At 40.7% G+C, this 14,491-nt stretch overlaps 2 protein-coding genes across 2 annotated transcripts in view; both read right to left on the bottom strand.

Annotated features, from left to right (window-relative positions):
- Positions 1 to 553: 553 nt before the first annotated feature.
- pomt2 (protein-O-mannosyltransferase 2) lies at positions 554 to 8,614 on the bottom strand. The gene is made up of 21 exons (XM_084568749.1): positions 7,920 to 8,614; positions 7,756 to 7,840; positions 7,568 to 7,672; positions 7,369 to 7,477; positions 6,047 to 6,155; positions 5,355 to 5,514; positions 5,156 to 5,262; positions 4,982 to 5,064; positions 4,607 to 4,716; positions 4,449 to 4,515; positions 4,298 to 4,358; positions 4,096 to 4,174; positions 3,653 to 3,804; positions 3,476 to 3,567; positions 3,306 to 3,382; positions 3,160 to 3,231; positions 3,019 to 3,078; positions 2,818 to 2,923; positions 2,591 to 2,731; positions 2,034 to 2,145; positions 554 to 1,535 (listed from the first exon to the last, which is right to left on the bottom strand). Exons 1-21 carry the CDS (start codon positions 8,213 to 8,215, stop codon positions 1,430 to 1,432), a joined length of 2,289 nt encoding a protein of 762 aa, XP_084424875.1. The 5' UTR covers positions 8,216 to 8,614; the 3' UTR covers positions 554 to 1,429.
- Positions 8,615 to 11,812: 3,198 nt separating this feature from the next.
- LOC311505122 (latent-transforming growth factor beta-binding protein 2-like) overlaps positions 11,813 to 14,491 on the bottom strand; it is a gene marked incomplete at its 3' end in the record, with an annotated part of 83,379 nt that continues 80,700 nt past the window's right edge. Inside the window, 3 exon segments of the mRNA XM_084568528.1 lie at positions 11,813 to 11,854; positions 11,856 to 11,995; positions 13,844 to 13,993. Coding sequence (XP_084424654.1) covers positions 11,813 to 11,854; positions 11,856 to 11,995; positions 13,844 to 13,993 — 332 coding nt within the window.

Below are 14,491 nucleotides of genomic sequence, written 5' to 3'. Positions count from 1 at the left end.
ATCTGTGGGATGCACTGGGACAAGCCTGATCCACAGAGGCCCCTCGCCTCAACCCATAGGACCCAAAGGCCCCTACTAACAATGTTCTGTTGCCAACGGTATCTATTGAATAATGTGTTATATTCTATTTGCATTTTTTGGCACCGAATAACCAATAATTTCAAATTGCCAATGGAAGTCGAGTATAAAGTTGTATAAATGGCTTCTTAAAGGTGCCACCAAATGTGTTTGTATTAATATTTGCTGAAATTTCAGTTTATTTCTAATCTTGTAATAATAAATTACACTAATAAATTACACACTTCATGCTAGTGTATAGAGGCTTTTCTTAGGTGATTAAAGATTATATTCTTTACTGTGGTCTGAGGTGAAAATCTGAAAATTTTGTCAAGAAATTTAATATATTGATTGTGTGAGAATCATTAAGCATAAAATACAAGAATATCATTGTTTATTGAACACACAGAAATGTAAACACTGACAGTCAGTAGTAGAAGATTTAAGTAAAAACAGAAGCCTGTGCTGGACAGAACTAATGGCCAATACAATACTAATATATGTAAAGAAAATACAGTCTCTGACAGCTTGTAACAATATACTGTAAGTGATTTGAAGAATTCATTCATTTTTTGTAACCGCTTGTCCTCTGGAGGGTTGCGGGGGGACTGGAGCCTATCCCAGCCATCATTGGGCGAGAGGCGGGGTACACCCTGGACAGGTCTCCAGTCTATTGCAGGGCTAACACAGAGAGACAGGCAACCATTCACACTCACATGCACACCTATGGCCAATTTAGAATCACCAATGAGCCTAATGAGCATGTCTTTGGACAAGCTGGAGTACCCGGAGAGAACCCACGCAGTCACAGGGAGAACATGCTAACTCCACACAGAAAGACCCCAGTCGGCCCATGGATTCGAACCCACCCCTGATTTGAAGCATTTGAACTTTTTAGATTTATTTTAACTAACTCCTTTCAGGCACTTTAGCTTATTGTTGTGAAATACTAGCCTGAAGCCAGACCAACTTCAACACCTACAAATCCTTTGTGTCAGAACGTAGAATTGAGTCTGGCGATGTCAGGCTAGTGAAATACAGTACACACTAAGTCTTGGATGAAAGTTGTGTTGTGAGTTAAGGCAGTTTGGTGATGATTTAAGTTTACTGTATTATTTCTTATACAGTCCACTAGACTCTGGCTTTCATAATGTGGTGTTTCAGGCTTGTTTTACCAAGTATTCTTTGTGCATGATAGACTACAACATGTGAAAATGCTAAGAGACAAATACTTGGACAGGTGGAGATTCAGTCAGTACCAAAGTAAAATGACTCCTGTGCGTAAACGCTCTACATCTATGACACATAATTGAATAAAATCCCTTATATTAGTGAACACCACATCAAAAGTGCCATCTTCATGCAAAGCTGACTAGAACTCCCAGGTGTCCATCCACTTCAGGCCAGTCATGCTGCTGCCCGGCTCATGTGCAAGAGGACCAGTCATGCCGTAGGACAGTGGGTGGAACAGGTAGAAGCTGGCAGACAGAAAATGGATAACAGTGATTCACACAGAGTAAAAGAAACACTTTATTCTTGTGTTAAAATGTGGCATAAGAGATGTGACTATGGAAAAAAAAAAGCATGCTCAGTCAGTATGTTGGATATGAAGCTACAATAAGGACATGTATTTTCTAGCATAGTACAGGTGCTGAAGGCAGGAAACCAGAAGGCCTGTCTCCGACCGACAGCAGAAATTCTCTAAAGCTCGCTAATTAACACATAACATCTACAGATGGAATGAGAATTATATACAGCATGTTAATAAGTAAAATTTAAAGGTAGCGGTATGTATATCTGGACAGTACTAGCGGTTTCACAAAACTTTCAGTGTATACATTGAGCTAACCTGTTGGCTATAGCTTCAAATAGTCAAAACTGGTTATACAACTGCAGCAGACATCACACATGGATGATATGCTGTCTGTGACGGCGTAAGAATGAACTATAACAGGATGCTCCTTCAGTTTACTCACCTGTAAAGAACACTAAACAGAAGAACCACCAGCGCGACTCTCTGCAGCCAATCAGAATAAGGTGGGTGGAGCAGCAGGTCGGCACTTTTCAACAGGATGTCTAATGTAACCCCTACCACAAACAAACACAATGCTTTAACCAGAAATCTGCAAGCAGCATGACTGTTAGCTTAGATCAGGGATTTCTTAGTTTGACTGGGCTCCTATCAGACAAGACAACTGTGACTCCTAACATCTCTGTACATGGAAACATTTGACGTAGCATTAAAGGATTTTGTCAATTATTATTCTTTGATTGTTCAACCTTAAACTTTAAAGGTTGCGTCAGGCAGTGTGGGACGCTACCTGAGCCCCATTTTGTTAGGTAATATTAACTGTATAGTTTGGTAAATCTACACCAATAAAACATTAAAAATAAAAATATATATATATGTATCACGTCCCAGATCTGGCTTTCTAGTTACAGAACTCTACAGCTGCCACATGCTCCACTCTGAGATCCCCCTCAAGGCCTGAAAACCATCCTTCAGTATAATGGAAGTAAATGCACCTTATACCTGTTAGCATGGTGCTGAAAAGCATTGCAGGAAAGTAGTGGTGATAGTAGAGGACGCGGCCCATAGTGTAGAAAGGTGCATAATGAAGCAGCCAACCGAGGAGCAGCATCCCTCCTCCCCTCATAAGCACACGAGAATGCTCTGAAACACGGTACAGGACATTTATGTGACGTTTAAATCATCAAACATGAAAAAATGTACAGTGACGGTGCTATCAATAATCACACCTATTCTTTTTTGGCCCAGTGAGAAGCCTCTTTGGATGGCTATAGACGCCACTGACACCATGATGAGATACAACCCCAGACTGGCGAGATTTATCCACCAGACCACCTGGAAAAAAAAAAAGCATTTAATCATGAGGACATCCGTCTGTGTTTGGTCAGAGGAGCGTGACAACAGGAGAATGAAGCCAGTAAAAGACTTACAGGGTTTCCCAGCAGGTAAACGCGATACTCTGTCTCATTCACTCCTGAAAACCTCAATCCCTTCACAGAACATAAAAACAGTTATACACTCAATTTGAATTTTACAAAAATATAATGTGTGCTATAGATTATTCACTGCACCTGGTAGTTGAGGGGCCAGTGCCAAGGTTTTGAGTTCATTTCATTGTCTTTGGGTTTCAAGCCACTGTTACCCTAAAAAGACACATTTTAAGCAATAAGTAAACTGATTTATTTTTTTTTGTTTGCTTTTATTTTTAGTTACTTACTCTTATCATAACAATGTGGGACTCCAGTAAGATTTCCAGAAAATGGGGTTTCAGCACAGACAGGCTAATGTTTGGCACTGTCAGAACGCACAAAAGAAAATTTAAGTTAGTGTTTGACATCAAGAAGTACAGACAGAAACACACTAGCTCATGGAATGTGTTCATCATACATTTAGGATTGATATGATCCTCTATGTTCCACTGGGAGCTTGGCGTCTCCTTCAAATAGGGACTACAGGTCACCTCTACCTGTTCCCAGCCCCTGGAAAGAAACAGAAAGTGCAGTGGGTTTAGACTGAACATTCACAGAATGGGAATTAAGTTTGACCAGGGAGGGCGAGTTTTACCACTTTGGAAGAGTCTTGCCAGATGAAAAAAGTACACAGCCGGTAGCTCGGTGTAGAAAGCGGACTTTGCTACGCAGCACCTTCACCAGGTCACCCTTCTGACCTCCACACACCTCCACCTGCCATAGGTCATTGGCGTCCCCTGTTCCATTCTGAGAACAAATGCATCTGAACATAAGGGACATTCATATACATAATAACTGGCAATCAGATGCAATATATTATATATATCAAATTTATATTAATTTAAAGACCCTTTGAAATCAAATCCAATGTTGAAGTGTTTTTATATGATGTATGCTAAGGATTTGAGCTAAGAAGTCATCAGTGGTCAATAAGATAAGAAAAAAAACTTGTCAAAATAACATTAATAGAAAGCAAACTTTCTCTTTCAACTATTTAGAGATGTCAAATGTCTAGTGCAGATTTATAAGCGCACTCACGATGCCATAGCCTGTAACCTGGAAGTGTTTCTTGGTCAGAGGAGCCTCATGGAGGTGACTGTGAAGGTTACGGGTCGTTCTGGAGGGATCAGGAAAATAACATTATATAAAAACACATTCCCAAACGTTGGGTAGGAGACTGAATCGTTCACATCCGTCAAACATTTTCCCTTTCACTGTTCTGTGGACTCATGCTACTTACTCCTTGTGCTCTAATCGAATGATGTCGCCATGACGAACCAGATCAGGGGTCTCAGGTTGAGCTTTGTAATAATGAACAAGAGATGTAAACAATAAAATGATCATATGTGATTTTATTAGAACTTTTTTTAAAAAAGTGAGCATTTTCTCACAATTATTATAATCTTTTCTGTGAACCAGCCACAAGTTGTTGTAGTCCTTATGAAGGTAGGCTGTCACCTAGAAGCACGTTACAGAAAAATATGTAATCAGGCTAAAAACAAACAAAAAACCATAATAAACATAATATAGCCGTGATATCCAGCCTGACCTGCTGCTGCCTCGCCCCCGTTCCTTCTGGGTATAAGTGCCAGTGAGAGTGTAAGTATCCTCCAGCAATACGGAGGTTTTTCACTGTAATGGTGGAGCCATATGCTAGGTCTGCAAGAGAAAAATGAGATGATTAAAACATGTTGTTGAAACTGACAGGGAGTGTCCACACCCACAAATTAAGAAGCAGAACAGAAAGCCTTAATAGAAATGTTTCTTTGTCAAGAGTGTAAAATGTAAGCAATCGGCTTAGCCCATCTGGCTATCACAACAGATAAATGTCTACTTCTCCTTTCAACTCTTTTCCAGCTCTTTTATCATTGTTCTAGTAAACACAGCTGCAGCAACATTTGGTTTTGTTCAGGCTGGGACTCACACTCAGGCATTGATGCGTTGTGTAGGTTGTTCCCGATTAGACGGGACTGGAAGGCCGAGCTGAAGAAACCATCTCCTGGTCCGCTGACAAGAGAAATCAATCACGACAACTCAAACAATGTGGTGGGTGTCATCACGTAGCAAAGCAGTGCTCACACTTAATTCCTCAACTCACCTTTTGTTCAACACAACAAAGTGGACTGCAAATACTGTGACGTAGAGGAAGAGCGGGAGCAGGATGAGTCCAACAATCCGAGCCAGTAGATGCTTTCCGATGTCCACCTGGGGCCAGAAGAGATGAGAGGAGAGGTCAAACCTCTGTCATCGACAGTGACAGGCAGCAGTGCCGTAAGAATATGCTGCTTTTTTTTTACCAGTGAGAGGCTCAGGTCTCCCAGAAGTCTCCAGAGGTCCGAGACTGTGTTCAGCCCCACCAGCAGGATGACAAACAGACCCACAAACTTCACCCCCAAAGCCCCAGCGAGGTTTGCACCACTCAGTACAAGCCAAAGCCACCAAGAAGCAGTGAAAGGCCTGAAAACAACAACCAGCAGGGAACAATAAATAATAAACTTAGGTCTTAATAAACTCTGAAACAGACAACACTGAATGCTATGTCTGCGTACCACCTGTTAGATATTATCAGCACATAGGAAAACTATTAGAGCATACCAGATAATCAATCATTGTCCATTCATTCAATGAGTACTCATTAAAATAATGACAACCCAACCACACTGTGTCATCTGTTATACACAAACATCAAGTAAATAATGTTGATTATCTGGTAATCAGGGAGTCTGTCAGTGGATGGGATGTATTAGGCAGGAAATTAATATTTTTCAGTTCAATTTTATTGGAAGAAAAAATTCTCGTGGGGTGTTCCTTGTCTGCTGTGGTTAGTAGCTATCCAATGTGGTTCAAGGACGGAAAAGTGTTTAGGGTGGGGTTGTTATTATTCTAAGTATCACAGAAACATCCACATAAAGACCAGGACCCAGGTTTACCAGCATAACAACACATCCTTATAAGATGACCATTGTGTGATTGTGTGACTGTGTTCTACCTGTATCTCTGCTGTATGAACTTGACCATACTCAGCACTGCTGCCATGATGAAGAACATGAGTATCGGGTCTAACAGGATGTACTGGGAGATGGTGATGCAGCCAGTGTCTGTCAGAACATAAGAAATAAAGTCTGCTACAGTTACGGCCATACATTGTTGACACTGACACATGTTTGGTTATTTAAACTTCTTATATAATGAATATGAGCTAAGTTCAGACACTCAGCTTCATGTCCAAATTGAAAGGAGGAAAACGAATAACAAACATTTGTATACACAGCGCCTTATTTCAAGGGACTCATATATAATTGGAGAAGAAACCTAAACATAAATAAAATGTTTTCTGTTTTTTTTTTTTTTTTTTAATATTTCCGTGAAAATCTCTCCGGGTACTCCGGCTTCCTCCCACCGTCCAAAGACATGCTGGTTAGGTTCACTGGTGATTCTAAATTGGCCGTAGGTGTGCATGCGAGTGTGAATGGTTGTCTGTCTCTCTGTGTTAGCCCTGCGACGGACTGGCGACCTGTCCAGGGTGTACCCCGCCTCTCGCCCGATGACAGCTGGGATAGGCTCCAGCAGACCCCGCGACCCTTAACAGGAACAAGCGGTTACAGAAGAGGAATGAATGAATGAATGAGTTTCTTTGAAAATCATCCTTTGCCTGCAAAGAAGAAGAACCCATGGAGATCACCAAGAATGGGTTTTCTCCTTTGTGATGCTTTCCCGGGCTTTTACTGCAGTTGTGTTCATCTATTGTTTGTTTGGGGTCTTCCTATCTGTTTTTCTCTGGCAACTGAAATGCACACTTGACTGAGCTGAGTTCAGATGCTGCCTCAGAATTTTCGAAAACCAACAGCAGTTTCTAAATGGAAATGCCACACTTAAAGTCAACTCTTTCTTTCACCCGTTTAACTGATCAAGAAACGATGAAGAAATATCCTACAGATGTCCATGACACGTCTTTTGAATTAAGTGTTCAATCATTGTTTGTCCCTTGAAAATAAAGAGCTGTAATTCCTAAACCCTTCCTTCACTAAACCTGAGAGTCTGTCTGCACTTCAAGCCTATATTATAGAACTGTAATTGCCAGTGTCCAAAAACATATAGACGTTCGAAAGTACAAGATTCTGGTCATATTCATCAATGAACGACTGATAGTAAAATCTGCAAAAGCAAATACATGAAACGAACAGCAAAAATATTTTAAAGTCCCCTTGGGCATATTCTCTATTGCCAGAACGTGTTGGCAAACAGAGAAACTAAAAAGTGCAGCAGCTTTAATTTGTTTTTGCTCGTGTAAACGCTTAGATGATTACTCACCAAATATGAGAAGGGTGGCAGTGATGAGAGCAGCGGTGTGAGACTGAGAAAGGTCCTGCACTATGAGGTAGGCAAAGACTGGGAGAAAGGAGCCCAACACGGCACAGAACTGTAGGAAAAGACGTAGGACAATGACAGCGGTCTCATCCTTCAAAAATTGTTACAGGTGACTATAGCGTAAGTGTGAAAACAAGCATACCCCTCTCATCCCCCAGTAGTTGTGGTGTTCATATTTGTCTCCTGGCTTTACGAAAGGAAAGGTGCCATCGTAGCCAGTCATGTAGCCGGCGAGACCTATAAGCATCTGCAACAGAGTGACAAAGATAAATGCACATCCTAGTAGAGAGGTTTGCATGAAGACGCCTGAGTCTACACGCTGAGTCTCACTTTTCCAAGAGGAGGATGGACATCGAAAAAGAAGGTCCTGTTGATGTAGTAGCTCCCCATCTTCCCAAAGTGCGTCTCATCCCAGCTGAAACACAGAGACGGGTCATCTTGTGAAGAAAGGCCACACCAGTATCGATCCACAGGCACAAAGGGCTTACACTCACCACACATGTGCGGGCTCTGTTATCTTGTAGAGGCGTGTAGAGAAAGACAGCCCCACCAGCAGTAGCAGCAGCAGCACTTTGCTTGGAGACGCATTGTTTCCGCCGGGCGTAAACTGAGCAGATGAACCGTTGGAGGACTGGGGGTCATCTTCTGACGAGTGTCCAGCAGTTTGACTGGTTTTGTGCTTTGACACAGGAGTGTTTGAGGTTTGGAAAGTCTGTAAGATTTTCCGGTTTCGTAGTGTGGAAGAGTCCCCTGTTTTGTTCCACTGTGAAATACATTCTTCTTTTGCCATTAGGAAATTAAACTTGTAAATTAAAGGACCCTTTATGCAAGGTAAATATAATATTTTGGTGTCTAACCATATAATAAAACGGTTAGTTAATGACTGATATTTTGATGACGAAGGGCAACTGTACTGTCAGGGGCTAACAACAACATTTGGCAGGACACCAGCACCGTTAACACTGTATGTCAGTGAACGTCACACCTTTCATACTTAACCAATTACTAGACAAGATATTAGCTACATTATCACCAGGCTACTGATATTTTTCTTCCATAACATACGTATTTTAGCTCGCTACCTTCTCTCCAATCGTACAACTGTGGCTTTCAAAGCAGTGCTAGCTAAAAAGGTACAAACGGTCTCCTCAAATTACCGTTTTGTTATTAAAAAATTAGCCACCCGGCTCCGCACGAGAGGTTGTTGCCACTGACTGCTTGAAAACGCGTGAGAGAGGATTCTGGGAGATGTATTCCGACGCGACACATCCATGGGATTTACGTGGAAGATGTGGACACGTTGTAGCAGGATAAACACAATTTCCCAAAATCCTTCTGGGAGGTTTCCTCTTCCACTACGGATCCCAAGAAGGGTCAATGTGGGATACTCATTTTCTATGGATTACTTTTACATTTTAAAAATCACACAACCTTTGTGTGGCGATTCAGTTCTGTTATAATTAATACGTTAATGTTTATTATATACTGTCTGTCCAGGTTAACGCTCTGCAGGTAGGAAAGTGATACGATACGGCCCCGGTTAACCAATGGGAATGAGTTATGGAAAAGCAGGAAATCCAGATCCTATCATTGTGTAGTTAGATAATATGGCCACTAGAGGGAAATACAGTATTATCTATAATCTTAATAAAAATACTGAAAAAAAAAAGATTTTAGTTATTCGAACATGCGTTTTCAAATTCTATATTCTATATTAAGTTGTAGTTACATGTGTAGTCAAATAATTAAAGTCTACAAGTAAGAATAAATTCACTTTTTAGGAATGTTTAGACATTTGCCAATAAATGCTTTAACTTCACAACATTTTAATGGAAAAGTCCTCTTTACTACACTAGGCTACTGATTTGAAGGCTATAGCCGCTTTGCCAATTTTGTGTTCAAAACAAAGCTTTTTTTTCTTTTTTTACATAAGATGTGTCACTCTCATAAATTAAACTAAAGATTATATATAATATAGCTAAACATGACCCCTGTGTCGACTAACTGCAATAATAAAATGCTGCTTTGTGATGATAAATCAACCACAATGGTTGAACCATAACTCAACCACATCTTAACAATGATCCAATAACATCGGCATTTACTAAAACAACACAGCATGTGAATGCTTTGACTTTGGAAGGTTTTGATTTTATAATAGGATGTGTTACTTTTTAATATTCAATTATTTCAATGAAGTATTAACATCAGTAATAAATAGTTTTTTTATATTATGGTGTCCCTGGTTTGTCTAATGAAATCTGGTAAAGTCTTCCACCATGTCGAAGTCACATGTTAACATGCCAGTACATCCCTGTACTGTGTTCATCTAAGTGTTCATCTAATGACTCCATGATAGTACTATAAACCACGAAAAATTATATTTTAGTGCAAATAAACATTCAAATTGTTCTCTGAAAGCACACGCGTGAGTGCAAGGTGTGCCAGGTGCCATTTTTCAAAGCAAACAGTCAAACACACTGATACTTTTAAGATTTTATTTTGATGACTGATAGTGATTACAGTCAAGAGGTAAACAAAATGAATGAGCATGATATTTCCATTAACCACAGCTTTGCAACAAGACATTTATCAAAAGTTATTTGCAGTTTTGAAAGGCTTTAAATATTCCAACTAAAATGTTAGACATCTGGTCCGGTTCAGGCAATGATTTGAACAGCACAGTAAAGTGCACTGGGCATCAAGTGAAAACATTTGTACAACTTGGTTATGAATGCAGGTTAATGGTGGTCAACTTCATTCGTCCTCCGAACTTTGAATCAGACTTGTGATTTTCTGTGCTGCTGAGATTTCTTCCTGGATACTAAACACTAAAAGGTATAAATGGGAGTTCAGAGACCAATACCAATACATTCATGACTTACGGATCCAAGAGAGACTATAAGAAATATTGTTCACAATTACTAAATATGTAGCTGTAAAGTTGTGACGCTCAGAAGCCGGTGCTTGCATTTCAAAAGCATTGTCTTTGTAATGAATGTAAGGAGACAAAACGTCTGTGATTAGAACAGTGCTGCCGCTTCCAAAAAATATAATTCATTGTCTGCTCCACAGGGCAGGGTATACACACACACACAGTTCCTCTGGTACAGTGTCAGCCACTCTCCTCATACATTAAAAGATATGCTTTAAAAAAAACAAAAACAAAAAAAACATTTTTACAGACATATATAAATCTACAAAGCTATAATGCCAGATTTTTTCTTACTTTTTAAGTTTTATGTCAAACAAAAATATTGATGTGCTATAATGCATTAAGTGGATACGTAACAAAAATAATACATAGTACTAGATCTGTACAAAATATACCAAACCTCTCCAACGAAGCCTTTGTCTTTACACGCGTTCGGCTGTGCGCACATGGGAATGTGAGATCTGAAATCCAATTGTTCTGTAGGCAGAAACCCTTTAACCTGTGTGACACTGGTGCAATAAAACCCATCTCTGATTTTAAGCTGTAATATTTGTGGAAAGAGTTTGTTTTTACATAAGTATGAAACAAGTTAATACTGTTAAAAAGGAAAAAATAAATCGGGGTCAGTGACTGTGTCCACGTTTTGTTTGAAAATGGTGCACCTATTGCACTGTTTTCAGGAAAATTACATAGATAATCATATACATCTACAGTCTTTCCATGCCCCACGTGAAGGCTGAAGCTTTTATTGTGAAAGTGTGGCTGTGTTGACCTCCCATTTCCTGGTCCAGACTTTCAGCTTGTAGTTAATCTTGAAATAATGAGAATTTCTTTAGTTGGTTTTCTGATGTTTGTCGACCCTGGCATCCATTCAGTCCACAGCCAATTGCAATGACTGAGCGATATAATATTGGTGAGAGGTTTTACAGTGATCAACGTGCTGACATGTGGCTGATTTCTCAATTGGTGAGACGAATATGACAAGAGGAATCAAGTAAACCCGCTGAAAGAGGATGCGTTCTTATTTTGCAGAGGCCCGTCAGGTAAATGAAATAAATAATAGCAACAACAAAAACAAGGAGAGTGTCAGAGAAAATAATGTGGAAAGTATATCTGCATATCAAATTGCCTGGGGTCACTGAATAAAAAAAAAAAAAAGATCAGTCCACAAAATCCCTTTAAGGCAAATGGATATCTGGTGAATATTAAAATCCCATGTAATACATTCACTGCACAATTCCTGGTCCTCCTGAATGTGTATGTAGGGAATATTAATGTGAATGCAAGTGTGTGTGCTTTAGTATGTACATGTTCGTGTGAAGGGAAACAGGTTTGGACGTTTCAGCGTTGCCGTTTGAGGTTTAGTGCCGGGGCCCTCGGGGAAAAGGGCAGAGGGGATGTAAGGAGATCTTTGAGGGAGCGGGAGAAGCCAGCGCAGCGACCGCCTCTGTCTCAGTTTCCCGCCTCCCTAAACGCGCACTCCGGGATCCGGGATCGCTGGGATGCATTTGTGCGGCTTGGCAGAGGCCACGAAGCCCGGCAAGCAGGTGCACTTGTAGGACCCCTCCGTGTTGGTGCACAGCCCGTTCTGACACAAGGGCACCTTGTCACTGATGTCCTCGCACTCGTTTATGTCTGCAGGAAAACGAGACATGGCCAGTTAGTCAGTGGGGAGATTCCACAGCTGGAACAGCTGCATTAGACACATCTGTTGCATGAGTGGCCTTTTGGGTATGAGAGGTGGGACGCTGGAATGCTAAAATAATTTATATTGCTGACTCTTCTTTTATTTCTTTCTTTCTTAAATCACACTGAGTCTGAGGTTTATTCTTGACTTTGGAAAGAAGCAGTTGTTTAGCAGTTTAGTAGCTGCTCCAGACCATTCTATCAAATCTCATGACCTTTATAAGCAGACTGAGTTGGGAAAAAAAGAATGATCAATTAGTATTGATATTTTCTGATCACAGACTCCTGAAAGAATCCTGATAATAAATCCATGAGAAAATTCCACATTGGCAGAGACTCCTGATATGAAAACCCCCTCCCCAAAAAACAGTAGTCTGCATTATAATGGGGGACATGGAAAGCCAAACTTGTTGTTGAGCTGATCCAAGCCCACAGAGGCTCACAAGAATGTCAACTGTGTGATGGCAGGAACAGGAGCAGACAGTGTTGTGTTGTGTTGTGACACTTGCATATACAACCTAAAACCAGAGGGCAAACAAAAATTGCTTTATAAACTTTATTTTGAGGCAACGTCACCAAATGCTTTAAGCTTTCTTTGTCAGATTGGACAGATAATTCTCTACATGTGGTTTTTATGTTCTGTGATCGTCAAAACATAGACATGGTTCTCTACTCAGCTCATTGAGATAAGGGCCTGGTCTTGTTGTCCTGAAATAACTGCGCAGTGGCATCACAAATATGGCCGTCAAGACTTACCTATGCGGGCCTTCCTCTTGCTCGTGCCTCACAAATGTGATTACCTGCTGGTTGTCCTTGTTGTTAAATTATAGTAAACTTAATACCGGAGGTGAGGGTCTTGATCAGACATCCACTGTGAGAAACAGACCTGAGAGTCTTAAGTATTTCCACAAAAGTTCACATTTGGGGGCTTTCGCCTCGTCTTGTATATCTTCAGTCAAACATGTCGTCATGTTGCGTGTCGGCCGGACTGGAGCTAAACTCAAATTCCCAGCCATCTTCAGCACCGAACTGCTCAGTATTACGGCAAAATTAACAATGCTTTGGTTTAGGTTTCCTTTTGGCCTACGACAGCTTGTTTGCTCTCTCCATGTTCTGTACAGGAGGTCTGATTGTCATTTCGTAGCAGTCAAACTCTAACGACCCCCTTTCTGTTTATGTCATGATCTGCTAGTGGTGATATTCATAAAAGGAGGCATGGCACGGGTTGCACAGCTCCCACATGTTTCCACTGTTCAATCACTTTCCTCGGGAAAACGTCTGGCCTTGAAACCGATAAGCCCGTGTGCAGACAGAATACTGTAATCATAGCGTTTCGATACAACAAGACGGTCTCACTTACTTACAAAACAAACACAGCATATTTAAGAGATATAATATCTCATGTAATGCATGTATGGCTAAGATTCAAGGCCTCCTCGCTCTTGGCAGCGTGCGACAAAGGAATTTCAGACCAAAGGGTAACTCATGATGGTTCCGAGGAGTGCACTGCTTTCATGCTTTCATTAAATTCTCATAAAACACAACTTAATGCAAGGCTGTTAAATTCAAAGCTTCTCCTTGAGCCTGATGATATACAGCATGACGGGTTACCCTGCGGAAATTCATTCAAGACCTGGCTCAAACCTGGAACGAGGGTTCACTGCGGTTTCAACGAGATTAAATGATGTGATTGATTCCTCTTTTGATTCGACAAAGACCCTGAACACTGTTTTTAGAGTTTAAATGCGGGTGGTCTGTCGAGGAAAAGGCACCAGAGGTCCCGCAGAAAGAACCCACCTATGCAGGCCATCTTGTCCAAGTTAAGCTCGTAACCGTCGAAGCAGTCGCAGGTGTAGCCTTCTCGCACGCGAACGCAGCGGCCGTTCTCGCACCCGTTCAGGACGCCACATTCCTCTGCTCGGAGACCCTCAAAGCTATCATATCGACCTGATTGGACACAAAAATATGAGAGACAACTCATGTTAAAAGCAGTATTAGCGTATGTACTTTCTTAAGCTGGAGGCAATTCTCGTGACAGGATAGCATCCCTAATCTCTATGCTGCATTAAATTTTCTCAACACACATTTAAAAAGTGGATTTCTGCGAATGCTTCTCTTTGCATTAACTTAAAAGATAGAAAAAAATACCACATGCAGAACAACTTGTGAAGTATCAGGTCTTCATTAACCCTTTAAGGAACCTCAAGACCTGCCAGCTGTTTTAACTCATAGCATAGATTTTTTTTTTACAGTTTTATATACAGTAAACGGTTTTTATGTTCACTAAATTATGTCATTATGAAAAAGGTCAGTTCATGTTCTGGTGTGTGTGTGTTTTAAATGTAACTCATATAATAAACAAATTAAAGCTGCAATGAGGAACATGTGTCTCTTCCTTTTGGCAGTGACAGGAATTACACATCATGTGTCATACAAATGTACACC

Source organism: Chelon labrosus (assembly GCF_963514085.1).
Source record: "Chelon labrosus genome assembly, chromosome: 20".
Taxonomy (NCBI): domain Eukaryota; kingdom Metazoa; phylum Chordata; class Actinopteri; order Mugiliformes; family Mugilidae; genus Chelon; species Chelon labrosus.
This window is presented reverse-complemented; position numbering and strand designations above follow the sequence as displayed.